Source organism: Chlamydotis macqueenii, chromosome Z (genome assembly GCF_036417535.1).
Source record: "Chlamydotis macqueenii isolate bChlMac1 chromosome Z, bChlMac1.mat, whole genome shotgun sequence".
NCBI classification, from domain to species: domain Eukaryota; kingdom Metazoa; phylum Chordata; class Aves; order Otidiformes; family Otididae; genus Chlamydotis; species Chlamydotis macqueenii.
This window is the reverse complement of record NC_141593.1, coordinates 66,982,867-67,007,604: the sequence shown is the minus strand read 5'-3', so window position 1 is coordinate 67,007,604 and position 24,738 is coordinate 66,982,867. Positions and strand designations below refer to the sequence as shown.

Below are 24,738 nucleotides of genomic sequence, written 5' to 3'. Positions count from 1 at the left end.
AAAGTTTCATCAGGTGCAGAGGAAGTGTCTGAGTTGGTGATTGATTGCTGCCTTGGTGTTCAACATGTTTTAAGATTGCATTTAACTTTAATTTCCTAAATATGAGACACAATCACTATCTTGGGCTGCATTTGCATTTTGCTAGAGACTTAAGCTTCAAATCATATTGCCACTGATACTGAACCGGCTTACTTAAAAAGCCATTTTATCTTATTTTAGTTGTGTATTGTAGGGACATTCCTTCCCTTGAGTTTAAAGGCATATTTTTGGCAGGCAGAATGAGGAATGAGGCTGCTTAAACATGGGTATTGTTTTGAGAAACAAGTTTTGGAGCACATGAGATGAGAGTGAAGTGAGTTTAGCTGAGCTTACAGATGTTTCACTTGCTCATGCAAATGTGGTCTTGCTTTGGGAGTGCTGAAGAGCGGGGTTTTGCTCTCTGTTTGCAGGCGAGCAGCAAGCATGAGCTTAGCAACAGACGACGGTGAGTGCCAGGACCCTGTGGTCTGAACCACATCTTCAGCTGACTTCCCAGCAACGAGGCACTGTTGATCCTGTACCATGGAGGACTGCCTTCACACCTCCTCTGAAAACCTCTCCAAGCTGGTGAGCTGGGCCCACAGCCATGGAACCATCTGCAGCCTCATCCCCAACCTCAAACACCTGCTGTCCGAGGGGGCCCATGGCAACCTGACAGCCATGTGGGGCTGTAGCGCCGGCCATGCCTACCACTGGCCCCTGGCCGCCACTTGCCGGGCTGGCTCCCAGGAGCGCGTCTGCTTCCAGGACAGCCGCAGCTTCAACTCAGACAGCCCCAGCATGCTGGGAGTGCCCTCGGAGGCACAGGCCAGCCCCCTGGAGCGCTACCCAGGCCGGCCGGGAAAGGCCAAGCTGGACTGCACCCGCACTCGCGACTCCTGTGACTTCTCCTACTGCAGTGAGCCATCAGAATTGGGCGAGCCCGTGGAGGAGTATGAGGATGAGGCCACGCTCTTCGACATGGTCTGTGAGTCATCCGTCACTGATGAGGACAGCGACTTCGAGCCACACCCCCACCGGGCCCCCGCCGGCCCCCGCAAGCGGCCGGCTGCTGGCCTGCCCATCACTGCCCAGGCCCAGCCTGCCGACGAAGGTGGTGGAGAGGTGCTCCTCAAGAAGATCAAACAGGAGCTCCCTGAGGACTACTACATCGTGGCCAATGCTGAGCTGACGGCCGGTGCCGATGGGCCAGCCCTGGCCCTGACGCAGATGTCCAAGCCCAAGCCGCAGGCCCAGGCTGGGCCCTCCTGCCTGGGCACCGCCAGGGTCCTGCCCCAGCCAGCTGCAGGCCCTGACCCTGACCCGCAGCGTCTCTCTGCCTCCCCTCCTGGCCCACCCCGGCTGGCCACACAGAGGCCGTCCCGGGGCCCCCTGGCCTCGCCAGCACGAGGGGCAGGCAGCGGCCCCATGGCCGCCCTGCAAGTGCCAGCCACCAGCTCCAACGCCGCCGCCGCTGCTGCTGGGAAACCCATCAGCATCCCCCTCTCAGCCCTGCAGCTGCCTGGTCAGGAGGAGCCACCGGCTGCTGAGGAGACCCTCCTGCCCGCCCCGCAGCTGGCTGCGGGTGGTGAGGTGGCCAGCTCACCCTCAGTGAGCACCGAGCCTGAAGTCAGCTCCAGCCAGCAGCAGCCCCACGCTGCCCCCGCCGCCACGCCCGAGGCAGCAGCACAGTCAATGCCAGGTAGGACACTGGGGTGGGAGTCGACGGGTGGCGGTGTTTTGGGAGTGGTCCCCCAGGTATGGCTTGGTGAGTAGGTAGCCAGGGAGAAGGTGCTGCATTGCGCAGGGGTGCTCTGGTCCTGCCAGCTTGTAAGTTGGTAGGTAGAGAAACCTCTCCTGCTTGGAAGAGGATTTGGAAGACCTCATCTGAGCAAAGGCCAGGAGCATCTCCCTGTGAGAAAGTGTACTGCTGTCATAGGGAAAGGACTCTTTTAGGACAGGTTTATAGGTCTGTTTTGGGTGCAGTTGTGTCATGGGAGAGGGTGTGCAGCCACCTCACTGTGTGCACTGGGCAGCAAGGACATGAAACCTGGCCGTGCACTTTTTTGATGAACTAGAAAGAAGTGGTCTCAACCAGTGGAGCCTAGAGTTGGGGTTTGGGTGTTGCCTCCACCCTGTCAGAACAGTGATGTTTGACGTGGAGAGGCAAAGAAGGGCACAAGGAGAATGCCTAGAGAGAGGTTTGCACTTCTGTAAATCTTTATTAAATGGTTTCCCTGACTCGTAAATCAGAGCATCCTGAAGAGATGAGAAGGACAACCACAAGCTTAACTGTTAAATTGATAACACTTAAACTTAAACCAGAAGATTAAAAAAAATTCCCCTGTGCTCAGTGGAAGCTCTCATATCCTGTGTCCTTCATTTTTTTCATCTCACTGCTGCCAAAGCACTGAGAATTGGCACAAACAAATAATTGGATAAAGAGCATGTTAAAACAGCGTACTTCCACTGAATGATTATCTCGTGCAAAATCACTCAATGTTGGTCATAAGTCTTCTGGAGAGGGAGGAAATATGTTTCCTGAGCAAACTTGCCAGCTCCCTCAAGACCCGAGTGCAGACAGTGGTGGCTTTGCTCTTGCAGCTGTTGAGTGGTGCTTCCCAGGAGGAGGCGAGGGCAGGAGTTGAGTTCTTTGTCTGCTCCCTTGCTGGTTCAGCCTAGGAGTGTCTGGTCAGACAGAGCAGAACCAAACAGTGGAGGGGGAAAAAAAAATTGCCTATATGAAATCCCTATGGCAGCTACTGTAAGTGTTAAAAACAATGACCTTAACAGCCTTGATGATACTTTAACCTGGACACCCTGAAACCTGATTGAATGCTAGTAAGTCTGTAAATCAGCAAGTGCCTGCAGATCTTGTTGCCAAATAAAACACTGGGCAAAGTTAAATACCCAGTCTTGCTAAGTAAACCCCATTAAGCATCAGAAAATAGAAATTAGAAAGGATGGGAATTGTCTTCATTACAGCAAAGCAAATTCTTTTTTGGGACCTATTTTTGCATGACTGCATCTTTGAGATGTTATTTTGCAGTAGTCCTGTCGTTTAACGTCCCTCGTGGAAATTCCTTTACAAAACTCCGTCTGGTTTAGAACTGTCTCTGCTTAGCTAAATATGAGAGATATGGGATGCCTGATGTCAATCCAAAATGCGTGGTGAACCTACTTATTCTGCATTCCTCAGTTTATAGAATATCACTGCTATATATATTAGAGCTAGTTTCTACCAACTTACCCCTGCAACTTGCTCAGTCTCAAACTTACAAGCTGAGACAATGGAGTACAAACATAGGCAGAATTTGTCCATGTAGGTGTGTGTTATCTGGGAGAGTGATTTGCTTTCAACGGATTCATTAAAAAAACAAACCCTTTCAAGCTGCGTTTGCCAGGTCCTCAGAAGCCAAACAAGGTCAGCAGTTGTTACTGCTTAGGGTTAAACCTTACAAGAATGGACCTAGTGCCAAATTTTCACGTTTATATAGTTTCCAGAGCAGGGTTGGTCCTTGTCTAGTGTTTCCCTGTGATGGCAAAGTTGGATTGCGTCTGGATTTATACCCACTGCATGAATCAGCCCTCAAAACCTTCTAGTGCTTCTTGCATGGACAGCCATGTTATCTCAGTGTGCTGTCCAAATTCCAGTTCGGTCAGTTATGTTCTCAATACTTTTATTTCTTGTGTTGTTCTCAGAAAGTGTTACGCAGTTCCTCTCCTCAGCCTGGTATAAGCTGTTACTATACTCAGAGGTAGTTGCATCTAAACTAAGGTAAAATGATTGACATACAACTAAAACTTAATATGTCCGTAAAGTCTCTAATATCCATAGAGCCTGCTCCTTTGGGAAAGAGCTGCTGGCATTAATAAATCTTTGAGTTGGAGAGAAGTGGGCAATGTTGGCAAGTGAATTTATTACAGGTGCGTATTTCTGCACAGCAGATTCTTGCAGGTGAAATGTGGAGGTCTGATTAAAGACTAGAACAGGGTGATTGCTTATGTACAGTGATTTCATTAGGTTGTCTCTTAACAAAGAGTCATGTACTGGAAGTGGTGCAATATTGAACTGCAAGAGGATGTTTATCTATCCTATGTAAAAATGTTTCTGTTGTAAACAGAGAGAAACAAGGATGAATAAAATTCTTATGTTAAAAAGGACAGGAAATAATTATACCAAGGAGCCTAAAGGTTTTGTTAGTTTATAGACTTGATGGATGCTTGACAAACAAAGGTACGGCTGAAAGTGAGCAGGGAATTTAAATTCTGCCTTGTCCCCTACAAAGTGTGGCTTAATTTTAAAATAATACATGAAGCCTTGCTCTTGGTCCCATTAGAACTGGTTATATGTTTATAAGGTCTTTGCGGGACTAAGGCCTTGCTGTAGTTTAGCCAGAACAGGCCTTAAATGATAAATTATGATTAAAGGGTGTGATCCAACAGCAAGAAATTGTTTAAGTCGCATATCCTTGTATTTGTATCAGGCACAGTGGATAGCTACCATGCATGGTAATCTCGTAGGTCATGAAAGTTTGAGGGAGATTCTCTATGAAATAAAAAGTATTGATGATATGTGTTAGCTTAGGCCAATTGAAGCCACATGATACTTTCGGGCTAGTTTTCAAACACTTCTTTTTTTTTTCCTCTTTTATTCCTCTTTAATTACACCATGGCAACTGAACGTATAAGCAGGGACTCTACAAAGGTATTTTTGTGTTTTAAAAGTGAAGTGGCATACCAGTGAAGATTCGGTGAGGTTAGAGACTGATTTCTGTTGGGTTCAAGTCTCCATCTAAGCATTGTGGAATATACTGAATTATTTTTGTTAAACTTTAACCCTAATAACTGGACCTTCATTTGTGAATTTTTAGATTGTTCTTTACCACTTTATTAGCAAAACCTTCATGAATATATGGAGGTATTATTTAGTCCTTTTTCTCTTGTGGAAAAGATGAGAGCCTTCCCAAATAACCTCTTATGTCTTTTCCTTTTGCTAATACTTGGTCTGCTTTTTATGTCCAAGAACCAGCAAGGGCAAGGTAGGTCACATCAGTGAAGGTGAAAGGTGAGTAAGAAACATAATGCTTTAGGTTGCAGTACATGCAGCTGAGAGAAATTAGTGACATTTGGATGTCTGAAACCACAAGTGGAAAAGATTCAGTGTTATTGCAAAAGGATATGGAGGAAGACTATGTCTCAGAGGAGGACAGAGCTTATTGTGTAGGAAGGCAAGTTTTGATCCTCAGAGAGGCAAGACTTACTTCATAAGCAGAATTACTGAAGTATTTATGAAGAATACTCACTTTCCACCTGAAGACTGAGGGTGAAGTTGTGCTTTGGATTAACAAGACAGTGCATCAAGACATCTTTGGCCCAATGCTAGTCCAACAGTATAAATACAGGAGCAAAGAGTTCCATGAGTATACCCTAAAAATATATCAAATCCATATGTACAAAATGTGCAGAACACAAAGAGTAGTAAGCAGAGATGCAAAATAAAATATCTTGTAAATGAAGTGACTGGGGTTGTTGCTTCTGTCAGAGATGTGTCAGATCATATTCTGTGGGTACTGTCACAATGCCATCATGCATATCCATTGCTGAACTCACTGGGCTGCTGGGTAATGTTTTACCTGTACGGGCATTTGCAGAGTTTGGAAGGGAACCAGATTGTCCACAAGCACCACTACTTTCTTAAGTCAGCGTGCTGCACACTGTCGCTCCACTGTGGTTATTGAACAGTATCAGCGATTGAACATGTCCGTGGTGGATGGTGCCCTGGTCTGTGCTGAGGCTGTCACAGTACTTAGCCTTGCTGACTCTCATGTCTCCTCTGTGAGCTCCTCCCTGTTCTTTTATTTTCTGAAGCTAGTATATCAGGATCCCAGATCAGTGCCTGGTAATCAGCTTAGCCTGGTGACTTGGGCAAAGATTTAATTCTGGTCCTGTGCTCTCATCACAGGAAGGTGCAAGCAGGGATTGCAGCCTTTCATGACAGGCCCCTAATGTGGGTTGACTCTTGCTCTGCTCTCAGTGTGGACATCCCTGTAGGTTCCAGGTGTTCATATAATAAATATCTCTATCTGAACATGACCATTATAAAATGCAGTGCATCTGGGGGTTGTCTGATGTTGATTTAGAGCTTTTAGGTGGAATATTTTAAAATATTTTTCTGCAATCGAAAGAACTTTCCTCCTCTCTGTCTCTCTGCAGTTGTGTGGGGTTAAATTAAGTGGGAGCTGAGATCCTTGTGTCATCATAAGACTCATGGATTAGGAGCTGTTAGCTGAGCCTCAAAATGTTACAAGAATTAGTGGAGAAAGAACTGCCACATTTCTCATGAATTGCTGGTTTTGACTAGGTTTATCATAAACTCGTAAATCACTGTTTACACTGCAAGGAAAAAAAAATTGTCAGCTAGCGCATTCCAAAGAAGTGCAAACAAGAAAAAAAAAAAAGAGAGCCTTATTTTAGAGGTATATAAAGCATCAGCCATACATACAGAAAGGCCAAATTAATCTTTGCTGTATTTCTTCGAAGTCCAGTGGAACTGTGGCAAGAATGAATACAACACAAGGCAAACAATAATGTCAAAAGAAAGTTGCAAAACTTCATTTAACCGCTTCCAAGAACACTCAAATAATTGCTGATCGGTCTCTGTTTTTGCATTTTCCATACAAAGGCTGATGACTTTTGGCTAAAGTGACTACTGAAGCCTGCCTCCAAGGTCATACGCTGCTGAATGTCGTCAAGCAAACAATTAAACATATGTAGGGGTAAGGGTCTTTGTGTTGGACTAAACAGTTCAAAGTCCACTGGTGACTCTAGGTCCCATAATTGTTATCTACTCTTGCTCTGGTAGCTGAACTGAAAGTAGTAGGTGCTGAGATAAGTAATTACAAAAAGTGTAGTGCTTTTTTTTTTTTTTTAAGTTGCAAGGGCGCAGCTCATTTAGAGGAATAAAATTAAATCACTGTAGTTTTAATCATCAGAAAAAGGAAGCTAGTGAGTTGATTAACCACCTCTTGCACTGCCACTGCTGCTGCAAATTTTAAACTATTGTTTTGGGGGCTTTATTCTAGAAGTTATGCTAATGAATGCTAATGAGACTGATATTACTTATCTTTCAATATTGTAAGGGAGTTCTGTTTAAAAGCAGACAGTATCATAAAAAGAAGTAATCTATTTGCTTTTATCATCTGGGTACACAGCATGACAATCAAATGAAAAAAAATGAAACCTTGGTACTAATAATTCCAATAAGAGAGTGTATCTTATGAAGCTGTTCCTACAAGAAGCATTTATCAAGTTATTAGTTCTTGCAGGAGAACACTGAAATGAAGAATCATCAAGTATTACAACATCTCTAGATCTTCACTGTACTTAAATGTATTTATTGCCATTTCAGGATTCCACATGTATTTTGTTGAGTGGGAAGTCCTTGCAGACACAGAAGGCTGACCAGTGGACTAGTCATGTAGAGGGTGATCTTCTTGTCGTCCTACATATTAAGTATTTATCAAAGCAGCTATGCATAAAAGAGATTAGGCTGCTGCTATTCTTGATGTTAGAGCTTGTTTCTCCTGTTCACCATGGACCTCCTCCAGCAGCACGCAGAGACGTCTCCTGGCAGCGGTGTTACTGGAGATATATATATATATGTGTTTTTGTGTATATATGTGTGTGTATATATATATGCACACACACACACATTTTGGAGGAAACTGTTCATGAGTATTCACACTGAAAGTAGGGTGGTGGGGAAGACGTTTAGAGTTGGACTTCGAGTTGTATTCCTGCAATAAAAGCTATATAGGCCTATTGGTCCTCTGTAACCAGTGAGGAACAGTAGTTTCTATGCAGTCTGTGGAAGCTGCTTGCCTGCAGCCTGCTTGCCTGTTCAGGAGGGAGCTGAATCTATGCCCTTAGAGAGATCTATTGCAGCCAGACTCCATCAGTTTTTAAGGATTAAGTCTGTAAAGCATGGCAAGTTCTGCTGCCAAACAGCTGGGAATATTCTCTGCAGTTCTGAATAGAGGAACTGCATCACTGAGAATTACTGACTTTTCATTTAAATATAGATTTTTAGTTCAAAGTGCCATAGCACAAATAGCATTAAGTAAGGTGGTGTGCCATATGAGAAAGGAAACTGCCCACTTCAATGCATGGTTATGTTCTGGAGCAGCACTACTTATCTCAGACTTAGAAATGTACCCTCTCCGCCATTACCCCAACTCAAAAGTCAGAAAAGCAAAAAATAAAAAGCACAAATGAGAAGTAGGAAACAATAATTTTTTCAAGACCAACGTGATCTAGGTGCTATACTCTCCCTTTCAATAAAGGTGTCTTAAACAGACTACTTTTGTGCAAAGGGCTGTGTTTGGTGATACTGGCATGTAAAGGAAGGAAATAAGGCCTCTGCTGGTTCCAGCTGTCCTGAAAACAAATGGAAACAAGAAAGAAAACTGGCCAAGTCTGTACTGGACATCACTTTGTTTTTAGGAAATAGATTATTATTTTTTAACATGAGCTTTTGATCAGAGATCTGTTTTCTTTGTGTGGTCTTTGCAATTGCTCTGTTTAATTTTGGAGCTGTTTTCATCTTGTGATTTGTGAGTCTGACTCAGAAAAGAGATGCAAGGCAGGATCAGATTGGGATCTACAGAGGAGATGGGATGCAGCAGCCAAGAGAGACACTGACCCTGGAAAGGCTTCAGACGTGCAGTTTCCTTTTGCAGTTTGATGGATGGAAAGAGAATACAGGACTTGGTCATTTAGGTCAGGATATTTCTGAGAGCGCTTTTCCATTTTGGATGAGGCTGATCCTTCAGTAAATATATCTACAGAACTCTCTTACATATGTATTCAAGGTCTATGCTTTCAGTAGTGGCAGTAAACCTTGGGAAGAACTGTTTTCACCTGTCTCCATGATGGGAGCATGCCATTTTTGCATAAGCTGTTCTGTGAAGCCAGCACACAGTGACTTCTTATTTCTCCCATTTTCCTCATACCTAAATTATTTCCCTCTTAGTGAGTCTTGTTCTGTCATCTTCTTTTTGTGCTTGCAGTGAACCTAGAACCGACTTGAGCATGAATCATAGAATCATAGAATCATAGAATGGTTAGGGTTGGAAGGGACCTTCAAAGGTCATCTAGTCCAAACCCCCTGCAAGGAGCAGGGACATCCCTGACTAGGTCAGGTTGCTCAGAGCCTCATCCAGCCTGGCCTTGAACGTTTCCAGGGATGGGGCCTCCACCACCTTTCTGGGCAACCTGTTCCAGTGTTCTATAACTCGCATCGTAAAAATTTTTTTCCTAATATCTAATCTAAATCTACCCCCCTCTATTTTAAAACCATTACCCCTCGTCCTATTGCAACAGGCCCTACTAAACAGCCTCTCCCCATCTTTCTTGTAGGCCCCCTTGAGGTACTGGAAGACCGCTATCAGGTCTACCCAGAGCCTCCTCTTCTGCAGGCTGAACAGCCCCAACTCTCTCAGCCTGTCCTCATAAGAGAGGTGCTCCAGCCCTTTTATCATCTTCGTGGCCCTCTTCTGGACCTTCTCCATGTCCTTCTTGTGTTGGGGGCTCCAGAACTGGACACAGTACTCCAGGTGGGTCTCACCAGGGCAGAGTAGAGGGGGAGAATCACCTCCCTCGACCTGCTGGCCACGCTTCTCTTGATGCAGCCCAGGATGCAGTTGGCCTTCTGGGCCGCAAGGGCGCATTGCCTGCTCATGTTAAGCTTCTCATCCATCAGCATTCCAAGTCCTTCTCCTCAGGGCTGCTCTCAATCCATTCCCCACCCAGCCTGTATTTGTGCCTGGGATTGCCACGACCCAGGTGCAGGACTGTGCACTTGGCCTGGTTGAACTTCATGAGGTTGGCATGAGCCCACCTCTCCAGCCTGTCAAGGTCCCTCTGGATGGCATCCCTCCCTTCCAGCGTGTCGACGGCACCACACAACTTGGTGTCATCGGCGAACTTGCTGAGGGTGCACTCTATCCCGCTGTCCATGTCGCCGACAAAGATGTTGAACAGGGCTGGGCCCAGCACGGACCCCTGAGGGACGCCACTCGTGACCGGTCTCCTCATGGACATTGAGCCGTTGACCACCACTCTCTGAGTGCGGCCATCCAGCCAACTCCTTATCTACCGAGTGGTCCATGCATCAAACCCATGTCTCTCTAGTTTAGAGAGAAGGATGTCATGCGGGACAGTGTCAAAAGCTTTGCACAAGTCCAGGTAGATGATGTCAGTTGCTCGTCCCTTGTCCACCGATGCCGTCACCCCGTCATAGAAGGCCACCAAATTGGTCAGGCACAATCTGCCCTTGGTGAAGCCATGTTGGCTGTCACCAACCACCTCCTTGCTCTCCATGTGCCTTAGCATGGTTTCCAGGAGAATCTGCTCCATGACCTTGCCAGGCACAGAGGTGAGGCTGACCGGCCTGTAGTTACCTGGGTCTTCCTTATTCCCCTTTTTAAAAATTGGGGTTATGTTCCCTCTCTTCCAGTCATTGGGAACCTCACCAGACCGCCACGACTTCTCAAATACGATAGCCAGTGGCTTGGCAACTTCATCCGCCAGTTCCCTCAGGACCCGCGGATCGATCTCATCAGGTCCCATGGACTTGTGCACCTTTAGGTTCCTCAGATGATCCCGAACCTGCTCTTCGAGTACAATGGGCAGTTCTTCATTCTCGCAGTCCCTGCTTGCACCTTCTACAGCTTGGGCGGTGGTACAGGAACTCTTGTCGGTGAAGACTGAGGCAAAAAAGTCATTGAGAACCTCAGCCTTCTCCATTTCCTGGGTAACCAGGACACCAGTTCCCTTTCGGAGGAGGCCTACCTTTTCCCTGGACTTTCTTTTGTCCCCTATGTACCTATAAAAGCTCTTGTTGCATTTTATAACCCTGGCCAGATTCAGTTCTGCCAGGGCTTTGGCCTTCCTTACCTTATCCCTGGCCACTCGCGCAGCCTCTTTGTAGTCCTCCCAGGCTACCTGTCCCCACTTCCACCCTCTGTAGGCTTCCTTTTTCACTTTCAGTTGGTCCAGGAGCTCCTTGCTCATCCACGCCGGCCTCCTGGTCTTTTTGCCCGACTTGTTTTTCATCGGGATGCACCTCTGCTGAGCTTGGAGGAGGTGCTCCTTGAATATAGACCAACTTTCCTGGGCCCCTCTTCCCTCCAGGGCCGCCTCCCATGGCACTTGGCCCATCAGGTCCCTGAAGAGGCCGAAGTCCGCCTTCCTGAAGTCTAGGGCAGAGAGCTTGCCATGTAGTTTCCTTGCTGCCCCGTGGATCTTGAACTCCACCATGTCGTGGTCACTGCAGCCAAGGCTGTCCTTCAGTTTCACATCCCCCACCAGGATGAAGCAGATCAGTAAAAATTTCTGAGTGTATTTTCTGTTTATCTAAGCAAGATAACAATTTTGAAAACAGAAATTCTTGTTTTAATTTTTCCAGAAAATAAAACAAGCATGATGCTAGATATTTGATCATGGCTGACCTAGCACAGAGCAGTGCTTGCTAAAACATACAGATCCTGGAAGCACTGGAACATGCTGAAATCTGTCTTTCTTTGATAAAGTATGCCTAAATGAAACATAAGTGTATGCAGTTTGCAGGAAGCATTGAACCAGGCTGTTAAATCAGAGCCTGAAGAGAGAGAAACTGAAATGCCTATTTTCCCCGATGCATCTTTCTTGCTGAGGCACTCCATGGACTGGTCACACAGATTTGCTTTCAGCACCGGTTGTTCTGAGCACCTTGAATGTGGCTAGTGGCCTCTGTGGGATGGGTGGGCAGAGCTGTATTTTGGTTTCCCAAATGCGTCTGTATTTGTCTGGAGCCAAGCAATGCTGCCCTTCAAAAATGGCAGGAAGCTGCTGATCACAACAACACTGCGCTAGAGGCAGCAGTTCCCAGGTCCTGGCTACCACTGAATCCAGCCCTTGGTGGGAGATGGGAACACGGCTTCCTGCATGCGTGTCATGTAAAAAGTGGTGCTAAGGACTTCACTGAGTCTGATGAAAGCTTTATGTTATGTGCTTAATTACATGTTGACCATTAAGCGCATTGCTGCACCTTACTTCTAACATATATCTATGACTTCCATTAATATTAGTTAAACAGTAAGTGCACACACAGAGAGAGAAATACTGTCTATGTTCCTGTTGATTAAACTCAGGATATCTTTAGACTGGCAGTAACACTGTGGTCTGTTATTGCTTTTAATTAATTAGCTCTTCATCATGAAAACATCACTTGAAACCATACGACTATGGATTAATAATACTTAATCACTTACTTGCTGATTTGTCCTTAGGCAGGAAAAAAAATAAGAAGAAAAAGAAAAAAGCTGGCCTTCTATTTTGTTCAGAGAGGGATAAAATTTATTTTGAGCTGTTGTAACCCAGGTCACGTCACCCGAGCGCAAAAGCTGAATGTGCTGTATTACTGAATTATTTCAAGCAGGACATACCTGTACCCAAATGTCAAGCCTGTGAAAGTTAAGGATGTTCATCTCTGATCTTTGAATAGCTTGCTTCCATTTTCTGTTTACACTCACCTCTCTTTTAACTGAGTATCATCTGCCTAAGCTCTCTGCTTTGCTACTGTGGATGTTCAAGGACAGCAGTATGAATGAGCCACAGAAGCATGGATGTTTTTGTATGGGAATGATTTCATTTTTTTTCACAACTTGGAGCACTCTTCTGATTGTGGTGAGCCCCTGTCCTTCAGTCATGTGAATGTGTCAGGTTATGGGAATTTTCTTCTGTCATTGACTCTTGGGAAATGGAGCGCCACTAGTTGCTTGGGACTTGCTCTTATTTACTGACTATACTTCCAAGAAAACAAATTAACAGATAGGAAAACTATTCTTGGCATTACAGTGCAGCATTCACACCTCTATGCTGATACATACTTTCCTTTTTGCTCACAGATTTACATTTATTTTTTCTCTCTGTATAAAGAAGTGCCTCCATTTCCTCTCCTGATTTTAGAGAGCCTCAGAAAACTTAGTTTGACAGACAGCTTGTCCCATTTACCATTCCCTTGTACAGCTGTTAAATACATCGGACTGTTTATTGTGCTAATGCATAATAAAATAGCCACATATATGTGTGTATCATGCATGTATAATGATAGCCATTAAACTGTACTCCCTGCCACCCATTACATTAATTAGTTGGTGTCAGTTTTAGTATGAACTCATTCAGTAGCAGGGGAACTGATTGTTCATACACTATATAGAAGAACAAATTATTTTTATGGAAATAACAATGCAATCCTGGCAGGAAAATTTTGACAATATGATTACAGAAGAGAAATAATAACAATATTCTGAGCAGCAGAGAGGTGTGTATGTGTATTCATGCTCTCTGTGTGTATACGTAGCTAGAAAAAAATGTGAAACTCCTCAATTTATTTAAAGAGACTTTACTGAAGTAGAGTGGCAAAATGTGACTAAGTAGTTGTTAAATTAACCTGTGATAAGTTTAAACGTATATTCAAGAACAGAAATAAATGAGTTGTGCCATGAAAAACAGCCTGGTTCCTAACAAATGCACATTCCTCATCTCTTTGTCTCCTCTCTGCAGAATTTCCAGCTGCCTCTGTGCCCCCTGGGACTCCTTGTCCTGGCAAACGCCTGGTTATGCTGTGGCTAGTCTGGACCAAAGTGTGTGCGCTTCGCTCAGCCGCGATGCATGGGCAGCTGCCTGGCAGAATATATAATGCCTGAGGTCTGTGGCCTTTCCCCAAGTTGGGATGTTTTAATGTATCTGCCCTCTGCCCAGCTGTTGACTTTCCCCCAAGCTTGTAGGACCTTTACATCGTTGAACTTCCACCCCTTCCTAATATTGTGAGAGTTGTGTTTGCAAAGGTTAAAGTGAAGTTCAATGTTGTCATTTTTTCTAGAGTGCAAGGAGGAGAGGACTCTTAGCACAGCCTCAAAAGAGAAAAGCGGGTTAAAAAATCCACCTTAGGAGCTGTTGCACTTTGTCCTCTCCAGAGAATTGTGTAAAGAGCTAGTCCTTAAATTCTGCTCTCTGATCCATTGAAGACAAAGGAAATATGTGCATTAAAAGTGCATTGAAACTAGTTAGGCAAGGTTGTAAATTGAGAGCTCCTCACGGATTTTGTGCCCTTCATAGCTTGCTTCACTCATGCTGGAGAATACACAGTGCAGAGTGGCAGAAGCAAATTGCTCTGTTTGGGCAAAATAGCCAACAGAGAATTTCAGAAATAAAACTGCAAGCTCAGTAACTAGGCAATTCAAGTCCTTTGCTAAATTGAAGACGAGTGTGGGAGAAAAGGTACTGAAATGCAGTTCTTTGGGATGCATGTGCTGCGATCTATGTTATCAGAAGTGAATGGCCGGAGCTCCCGACATGTGTTTCCTATTACACCTGCAGTAGGTAGCACAGCCAGAACAGAAAAGGGTACTTTTTGATTCACTACCAATGGTACTTTAATAAAATAGAAGGAGAAATGTCTACAGTCTCTAATAAGCAATATATCAACTAAGCGCTGTTAGCCTGTGTAGAGAGCTCCACAGCATGATTTATTATGTTAATTATAGTCATGTGGGTCTCATACTCTCAAGTCTGAAACTGCTCACATTCTCAGCTTGATTTAAGAATATGTTTTGGCCAAGACTTAAAGTGCAGCTTATTATGATTAATGTAATAAAGTATTTATTACATACTTTTTTTTTTTGTTTCATTGCTTGTTGCCCCAGTTAGACTGCCTCATTCTGAAACAGTGATATAAATTAGATTTCAGATGATGAGGATCCTCATCTGTTTTTAATCTCTCTCTTCAGTGTTGGGGGTTTTTTTGCATCCCTTTGTTCTGATTCTCCCTTCTCTCCTCCTCATCTTTATTTGCCTCCCATATGTCCCAGCTCTGCTTCTCAGCTGCTGTCTGGAATGAATTAAAAGCAGGCAAACTTCATAGCCCTGTCTTATCCCTTTGAGACCCCTTACATTGCTTTCTCAAGTATGCTTATTAAAGTTAGCTCTTAAATGCAGTGACATTAAAAGTGCTGTTGGACTGTAGCTGAGAACATGCTAAGTCTCTGGTGATGTGAGGTGGCATGTGAAGAGAACACTAAACTGTAAAGGGATATATGTTTGTGTCCTGTTTCTCATTCTTTTTCCACAGGGTTTGCAACTGCAGACTGGCACAAAATTCCACTGCACCAGATTTTCAAAAATGACATAAATTTGTACCTGTGATTTTGTGCAAACCAGCCCACTATTTAAGTTGCTGGCTGAGCAACTGGTGCTTGTGAGATCTGTTTATACATGTAAATCTAGCTTTCTCTGTATGAACTTCTAAAGGTGGAAACCTTATGGAAAATGTGATTTATTTTTCTTATATAAGAAATGGAGCTTTGGTGTGACAATTTGTATGGGTACCCTAATGCTTCATTAATTTTTAAATGATAAACGTAATTCAGCAAAGGAGGTGTTTCTCAGATCCTTACAGCTTTTCTCTCCTCATTTTGATTTTTTCTTCTTGTTTTTTTTACTCTTAGCAACTTCTGAATTGTGTCATCTTATACATATAAATGTTACTCAGTTGTGCCCTTCTTCCACCTTCTGAACATAAAATGACTTAGTCCAGTTGATTTCTTAAATACAGGGATGTCAATCTAGAATGCACTTAAAATATGCCTTGTTGAATTGGAAACTTACTTGGGAGAAAACCAGATATTCTGCTGAGGATGTGTGCTCAACACTTTCTGGACTGGTGCGAAGCCAGTGAAGTCCTCTTGGAAAATGAGTGCATTGCTTCTGCCATGCATCATCCAGCTTCCAGTTCTCAGGGTAGGTTAGACAATTACAGACATATTCCCTCTGCCACAGATCATGAAGTAAATAACATGCTTTGAAAGAGCAACATTTCACTGTGTTGCTAAAAAGCCCTGGGTAAAAATAATTCTGTTTTCCAGAGTTAAATATTTAACGTGAAGAAATAATTGGCAAAAAATGTCTCTTGTCTTTAGCCTTAAATGGAAATCAGTACTTTGAGTTTTCTAAGTAAGAGTTAGCTGTAAATTGGTTGGAAATTGTGAGAATATTATATAGCTGGATACAAAGATGCATGCCCAACACAAAGCTGATATTTGCTTCACATTCTGGGTAGTGTTTTGCCATGTGCCAATTCCAGCAGCACTCCAATTTCACCAATCTACTTGATTTTTTTAACCTGAGCTCTGAAAGAGGAGCAATTATGCAAAAAATGCAAAAAAAAAATTATGCGAAGTTATGCAAAATTGCAAAAAATGTACAGATGACTAAAGTTTATTTTAGTGATGCTTACTTCATGGAGGTACCAATGTATAGATATGCTCATTTGCTTGCGATCTATGTCCTTTTTTCTTGGATAGAATCTAAAGCTTTTTAATTTTAGAATCATAAAATATTTCACTGATAATTTTGTTGGAGGAGATTAACTGAATAGAAGCATAATTTATTTTGGCCAAAAAACATAGCATCTTTCATAAATTGATTTTAATTAACAAATTTCTGCCATACTGCAGATTTTACATGCTAATGAAAGCCTTTTCTGAAAATGTTAAACTACACAGAGTTTGATTCAATGTAGTGGAAGTAGAGAACTTTAATTGTTAGAATTAATAGCAACATCAGATGGGTAGGGCAGAAATTAAAGAAAAAGTGCAGGAGCACTTTCTTATACTTCAGTAATCTGCAGCTAACAAGTTAATCCTTTGATCCTGCAGAGCTGAGAAGCTGTTAGATATCAAAACCTGATGAAAGTCTCCAGGCTGTCACAGGGTTTTCCCCCCTCTTTTGCTCCAGACTCACCAAGCCTGAGCTTAAGTAGGAATATTATGGCACAGGAAGAGCGCTTTATTTGGCCTTAGGACTTCCTAAAGAAACAGTTATTGCTGGATATGAAATAATTACATTAGAAGATATGTATTTTTGACTTAGGCCTTTGACTGCTGCATGTGTGTAGGAGTTGCCCCGAGGAAGTTAGTCCACGTCAGACAGTAAAAGTGCCAAAAATACCATTCTCCAAGTGATCTCTATCTCTTAATCTCAGGGTGTTTCTGCGAATGCCCAGAGACACTTCTGCCAGGGAGACCTCCTGCTCTTACCCTCACCCTTGCTTTTCAGCAACGAGGTGGGAGAATGGTTTTCACGTGATTATTCCTATGGTACAGTGAAAAACAAGTGTCAGCTTCTAATTTTTGCATGCAGAAAGAGGACTGATATTTGGGGATGCCGTGGTATTATGGTGCCGTTCAGCCGTTCCTAAGCGGGGAGCTGTAGCACTGCTTCCAGGGGGGCATGTTTAGAGGGTCCCCCAGCCTCTCCCCACACGTGACTTGACCAAACCTCCCTTGCAGCAAGACCTCTGCCCACTGCGGCTGTTGACTTTAGAGTGTTTGCCTGCAGAAACCATCTTGGAACAGGAGGGCACAGGAGAAAAGAAAGAGCAGGCTGTCGTTTATGCTAACTGTTTTAGTGAGCTGTGTGTGGCCATGGCCTGTAGGTTGGATGTCGCTGCTTTTAAGTAATTGTAGAGCAGGGTCAAGAGATAATCTGCAAAGTGCTGGGGCGTGGAGAGAGAGCACTTAGCTCCAGCCTGGAGATGTGTGATGCCCTGTGTGCAGTTGACTAGGCTTCACCTGAATGAAAGTGTTTTGGTAGCAGCAGGTCTGCTGCAAAAGCATTTGCCTAGTCAGAACACAAATAAATCAAAGACTTTGGCTCGTAGTGTGATTACCACCAAAAAATCCACCTTACTTAACGTATTTCTTCTGAGATATCACTACCTACCTTAAGCGGAATTTAAGACTGTTTGCAATAATAGCTCAGGTTCATGACTCCCAATAACGTTACAAACCCTCTCTGAACATTAACAGTCTGCATATGTCTGTTGTGAAAGCAAATGCCTTTCCACCCGCAAACATAATTACAGAGGTTATGTCCTTTTCAGGGAGTTTAAGTGTGTGTATGTGTGCAAGCTGAAATAAAAACAACCCTGAGTCTGATAACTGCGCTGATAAAGTTAAGTCTTGGCTGCGTTAAGATCAGATTATGAAAAGATCAGAAGACAGCTGTTGCTCTGTGGGAGGGATCATTTCTTGGTTGTGGGCTAGCCTGGGATACTTGGCTCCCACTTGGCTGTCTGTTTAATCTCTGCCAGGTCACTTTGTCCCTTTGGCTACACTTAAACTGGGGCATCTAAACTACTTGGCACTTTTTCAAACTCTTAGTTGGGAGTTCACCCTGGATCCCACAGTACAGTGGGTTTTACTGACCTTTTCTGCCCCATTCTGATTTTCCTGGAAATGAAACTCTGCTGTGGGATCAGATAGGAAACACAAGAGCTCCAACCAGCTCCTTTGTGCAGTGATGCAGCTGGTGAGGGCAGGACCTCAGGAAATGCATCTCCAAGTCGATTTATTTATTATGTTTCTGCTTCTACTCTGTGAAACAGGAGTAACAGCACTACCGACTCCAAAGGTTGCATTATAACAAGGAAGAGGCATTAAGGATAGCTTGGCTTGGTAGAGCAATGAAGACAAGAATTTTTGTTTGGTTGGTTCAGACCATTTTACTAGCCAACACAAATCAGACCATAACATTAACGTATCTGTCTTCCTAGAGCCTAGAAACAGACACTTACAGAAGACAATAAGGAGGGTGTAAGCATATATGACACCTCCCCACTCTCCTGTCCTCCAGCAAGTTGTGGCTTATGGTGTTCCTGATACAGAGGTATAGTCTTGTATTGAGGAGCGCTTTGTGATTATTTTTTTCTGTGCTTTTACCCAGTTTTGGAACACATGTACACCAAAGAGTTGATGATAATATGAGCAGTGGAGGCCCAAGAGCAAACAGGTTTATACTTGCAGTGGTCAAGGAACTAATGTAGATTCTCACCTGTGTTTTCAGTAGTTTCCAGCAGGACCACAGAAAATGAAAAAAAAAAGAAGTAAGCCCCAGCCAAAAGAGCTTTTGGTCTCTACTCAGCAAGATGCAGCAAGGGGAGACCAAGCAAACATCGGGGAACTGTTACATTGGAAACACTCCTGTCTCAGGACAAGAACATTTGCTTTCAATACTCAGACTCAGTGATGAAGTCTTGTACCTCAACAGTTCTCTGGTGTTGTCATATCCTTACCATAACATACACAGTTTCAAAAATTCACTGTGATGGCAGTTGAGATGCCTTTTAGTCTTGAGTTGTTATTGATTAAATTACTTTTATATAACCTTTCTTTATCTGTCAGTCTGTGTGGATTTGTAAGGAGCAAAATGACATTACAACAACCTATTCTTCTCTGACAAGGTCGCATGAGGCTAGAGCAGAAGCAATCAGTGCCAAATATCCAGACTGTGGAAAGGTCTTTGATGTTGTTTCTATTATTTCCTGTAGGCAAAGTAGAGATGTGTAGAGTAAACAGGTCTGTTGTAAGTATTTTACACGGGCCATTTGCAGACTGCACCCAGAGAATAGTTTTTTGGTCTCCTTCTTCTGTCAAAGGTTGGACAGAAAGGATGCAGGGTGCACCTGGTCTTGGGTACTGTTTCATTAGTGATCCAAATGGCATAATTTGGTTCTGGTTGCGAGGGAGTAAACTTTCTTTGTAGCCACTCATACCTTGCTGTGTTTCGGGTTTGTGCCTAAAACAGTGTTAATTGCACATCAGTATTTTAGCTTTTGATGAGCTGGACTTGCACAGTGTCAAGGCTTTCTCTTTTTCCCACTCTGTCCCCCCAGCAGCTAGGCCTAGGGTAGGCAAGAGGTTGGGAGGGGACACAACAGGGACAGCCCATCCAGACTAACCAAGGGGATATTATGTGCCCTATGACATCATGCTCAGCAATAAAAACTGAAGGGAGGGTTTTTTTGAGGGGAGGTGTGCATTGCTCAGAGACTGTCTCGACATTGGTGTACTCGTGGGAGGTGCTGTATGATTGCCTTTGCATCTCTTGTCCGTTGGGTTTCTTTTTCCTCTTTCTTTCCGTTATTAAACTGTCTTTGTCTTGTCTCACGAGTTTTCTCCCATTTGCTCTTCCTATTCTCTTTCATGTCCCTCTTGGGTAGGGAGTGAGCAAGTGGCTGTGAGGTGCTTAGGTGCTGACCAGGGTCAACCACCAAAATAACAGAGAATAAGATTATGAAATTAGCAGAAAGCACAAAGTTTAGTGATACTGAAAGCATGCCTGGATGCAATTTACGTCTCCACAATAGTTGTAGAAGGATTATATGGTTTCTTTCAGTACTATGAAATGCCCTTGATTAAATTAAAAAGTGAGATTGTGATAATATGAAGCATTATGTCTCCTTCCTCATCTATCCTAGGCCATAAAGAGCTGTCTTAGTTAAGTTAGGCTTAGCTGCATTGTCTGCTTTTGCTGTGGATGAAGAGCATGTGCAGATGATGACGGTGGCTCAGCTGACATCTGATCACTTCGTCTGTCTCAGACTCTGTCGATTGGGTCTCACTATCTCCCTGCATTTGTCCCATGCAATGAGATATCCCTGATAATTTGAGCGGTCTCCTAGGTAGAGAATAATGAACTACCACCGCAGGCTAAATTCACAGTCAAAATTGATGTAGCTCTCCTGATGTGCCTGGATAAGAAGCTGACTCATTAACATTTCCCACCCGCCTTGTGGAGTAACATACCACAGCACTGCGGGAATGCAGTTTTTCTGGGATACTGTTTTGCTCCTGCAACTTCAGGGGACCTTTAGTTCAGCATGAGTTTTCTAACTGTTAGCTGCAGATATGGCAATTTTCTTTGCAGATTAAGGAAAGATGCCATAACATAAATGACTGACTGGGTGTCACTGCTGTGTTGTGACAGGCTGTCCTCTAAGTAGTGATTGATGACATGTATAAAACTGAGCCATTATATGTGCTGTTTATATTGAAACAGTACTTAAAATGTGGGCTGTCAGTCAAAGCACTGATTACTTACACAGTGCTATAAGTGGTGGTGGTGGGTGCAGTGAACAAGGTACCAGAGTAAATGTTTGTTTCAGAGCTTCAGACAGTTTTGTCTCTTTATTTCCAGCCTGCATCTAGCCATAATAAAAGGATCTATGCTATACATTGCCTAAAGCATGAGACTTACCTGGATGCTGCTAGGAGCTCTTTGATACTGACATCGATATTAAAATCAGTTTCTGGAACAGGCTGGTGACACTTTCTTTTTCCCTTTGAGCAGTCAGAGCAAACCTCAGTGCTCTGTGGCAGCATTTTTCTTGGCTGCAGAAGCCACCAAAGGCCTCAGCTGCAGGTCTCTGCTTCTCTGTGCTTTGCAGAGGGTTCAAGGACCACTCTCCATAGGTTTCACTGAATGCTGTGAATGCGGTGGATGCCTCGCAGTCAAGACCTAGAACCTGGTCCTGGGGGATATAAACTCAGCCCTGTTCCTGGCCTGCTGGCAAGTCCTGTGCCAAGTCACTCCCAGTGCCTGTCTGCTGTGGTATGGAGGTGATGGGATGAACTCCCTTCAGAGGCACTCTGTAGATGGGTGGAAGGGGAAGCTGCCTAGCTGTACACAGATGTTTCTGCACCTCATGAAACATTGCAGATAGGCTAGGGAAGAAGGCAGGGGCCACCTTCCTTTCCCTGTTGCCTCCTCTGTTAACAGGCTTGCAGGACAGAGTGGGCACAAGTAGCAAGCATGTGAGTGCTGCTGCAAAGCATGAGCCTGACATGAGTTTGGCCTGAATGACAGAGAGGTGGTGGGAACTTCATCTGGTCACATATCACTTTGTTGTGTGTTTGTTGGGTGGGAAACACCTGGGGAATGATACTGTGGCACTGCTGAAAGGACACAAAAATGCATGGGGTTTGCAGTGAGATAGAACAAAAAACAACTTGCTTTTCCCCCCTCTTCTGCTTATTAAGGGGAAGAGAGAAAAAAGAATGTTCCATTCACAATTACAGAGAATAGCCAAATCATTGGTTTTTTTTCCTTCTTTGCACTTGCTGTTAATTTTCTAGAACCGTTAAGGTTTGTCACATTCATAACGATAGTAGCACCTATGTGCTTGTGAGCTGCATCCTTGTACAAACAGTTTGCATATGCAAGAAAACAGTCTTTAAGTACATAAATCAATTACAAGTAAAAAGCTTTTCCTTTTTATGCTTATCTCATGGTCACCCTGGAAATCAGCCATCAGTAATAAACATTGTAGTGGTAGCACCTGAATTTTGTGGTTTGATATGTCACTGATTCTAAGGACCTTTGAGTATAAACGTATAGAGCAATATAAAGTTGTTTCCAGAATCTGATTTTCCTGCAAAATGAAAAGAAATGGTCGCAATTGTACTTCCACTGTCAAGGTACAGCTTGATTATGTAGAGAGACTGTATAAACATACTTTTTTTTCCGTATCTTCTGATGTGAACGTATTAACTTTTTAAAATTCTTGTATACTTGTAAATTACACATCACTCTGTAGTACTTTTACCTGCCAACTCCTTTGTTAGGATGTGCTGCATTATTTTGTACCATACATTTCTGTCTATTTTTATTTACCTCTTTTAGACTGTGTCTGATTAAAGATAATTTTTACTGTCGTAAATATGATGCGTTAGTTATTTTTTGTAGAAAACAATTGGAACCAGTACAACCTCTGATTTCACAAATGAAGCAATTCAGAATGGGCTTATTACTTGGATTAGGCCCTGCACACAGCATTGGGATCCACAGAAAAACCTTCTACGTTGCATTTTGTTCTAAAAAGCAGATTGCCTCTAATCCCGCTGTTTTCACAAATCTCCATGCACAAAACTGTGCCCTAGAGTCGTTAAGGAACTCACTTTGGTTTTGTGCCATACTCTAGTACATCATTTGTGAAACTGAAGTTGGCTTTTCAGTCATATGACAGGTATGTAGTGATGTTTCCCAGTGCTCTTTGTGAAATTGATTTTCATTTCTTTTGGGTTTTTTCCATTTTAAGGAAGTTTGTTCTGGGGAAAAGTGTTGCACAAACTTACTGCTTCTGCTTTCTTTTGTCTTTCCTCTTCTCACTCTTCCAGACCAAGACGAGAGAGCAGCAGAGCTCAGCAGGGAGCAGAACGAAAAGACCATTCGCAGCACACAGACGGCTCTCCGCAATTTCCGAGAGTTCCTCATCTCCAAATACCCCTCAGAGACGCGGGAGATCTATGTCATCCCCTGCAAAGAGCTTGATGCCTACCTTGCATCTTTCTTTGTGGACGCCAGACAAAAGGATGGGTCTGAATATGAGCCAAACAGCCTGGCCAACTACCAGTGTGGGCTAGAGCGATATCTCAAAGAGCACAGGTATGGATACAGTATTACGAGGGATAAGGAGTTCAAGAGGTCCCAGGAAGCTCTAAAGCAAAAGCAGATAGAGCTGAGGTGTAAAGGAAAAGGAAATAAGCCACACAAATCCATGAAGCTCACCTTTGCTGATGAGCTTATCCTGCGCAAAAGAGGCTTGTTGAGCCGGTACAATCCTGAAGGGCTGCTGAACCTTGTCTGGCTAAACAATACTAAGGCGTTTGGACACTGCACGGGTTTCCATGGGTCCACCCTGAAGTGGGGAGACATCCGCCTGCGGGTGACAGAGACTGGATTGGAGTATCTGGAGTGGATGGGGCCAGACAACGGAGACGTCAATGCCAAGAGCAAGAGAGGCGGGACGGACTCCCGGGTATATGCCACCCAGCACTCCCCACAGACCTGCCCAGTGCAAGACTACAAGGAGTATGCCCAGAGGCGACCTCCAGCCATGCGCTATGAGGATGCACCTTTTTACCTGTCCATCAAACCCGTCGTCAACTTGGCCGCGCTTCACTGGTACAATTGCCAAGCCCTGGGGAAAAACAAGCTTGCCAAGATGGTAAAGACGATGTGTGAGAAAGGCAACATCCCTGGCAGGAAGACCAACTTCAGTGTCTACCAGAGCTGTAGCACCCTCTCAGAAGCGCAGAGCAACCAGCTGGTGCTGATCTGCAATAACTTGAGCCAGCAGGCTGCCCAGTCTATGGCGAGCCACTCCAATACTGGCAACTTCATAGTGTCAGCATCCTATGACTCTTCATCTGACACAGCTTGAAAGAGGGATATGACCTGAACACTTTTTTTCTTTTCCTTTTTGTTTCAAGCATTTAATTTGTGCCCAGTAATACACATCAACTGTGATTGTATGCTATTCCCCTATAGCCCTCTCTCCAGTGTTAATTCACTTTATAAAAATATATAAATATATAATATATTTTTCTTTTTACAAATAAGTCAATAGAAATAGTTTAGTATTACTAACATAGTATTTATAGTGTTAATACAAAAATGAAAAGTACTTATGGGTTATAATATAAATGCAGATTTTAAAAGGACAAAAATGGTTCTCAGGCGACTCAAGATAGACGGGAAATACCGTTTTTAACATGCATACATCACTGAGTGTAAATCCCCAGGCTTACGTAGCAATTCTATTTTAAAGCATTTTTCAACTTCTTGTTTTAACATGATCTCCAAGAGTGGACGAGACAAACTTGTCACTGGCTGCCGCTTCTTACCTGCTGGCTTATTCTTGGTTAGCAAGACCAAGAAATAAGAGATACACCAATGTAAGTTCATGAAACCATTTACAACAATTTTTGTCTGTTTTTTATTTTGCTTCCTGAGGCTTATTTATGCCAGATGGGAAGAAAATCCTGAAGTCAGCTA

The 24,738-nt window shown here is 43.6% G+C and overlaps 1 protein-coding gene across 1 annotated transcript; it reads left to right on the top strand.

The window, feature by feature from the left end:
• Nucleotides 1-561: 561 nt before the first annotated feature.
• On the top strand, nucleotides 562-24,125 carry KIAA1958 (KIAA1958 ortholog). Its single transcript, XM_086770946.1, has 2 exons — nucleotides 562-1,720; nucleotides 23,079-24,125. The coding sequence occupies exons 1-2, from the start codon at nucleotides 562-564 to the stop codon at nucleotides 24,122-24,124; spliced, it is 2,205 nt and encodes a 734-aa protein (XP_086627072.1). The 3' UTR covers nucleotide 24,125.
• The last annotated feature ends 613 nt before the right edge of the window (nucleotides 24,126-24,738 follow it).

Excerpts from the sequence above, each read along its gene's own strand:
- KIAA1958 (XM_086770946.1), top strand. The coding sequence starts at position 562 with ATGGAGGACTGCCTTCACACCTCCTCTGAAAACCTCTCCAAGCTGGTG. Across the intron at positions 1,721-23,078 it reads AGCAGCACAGTCAATGCCAG|ACCAAGACGAGAGAGCAGCA; the intron begins GTAGGACACTGG and ends TCACTCTTCCAG.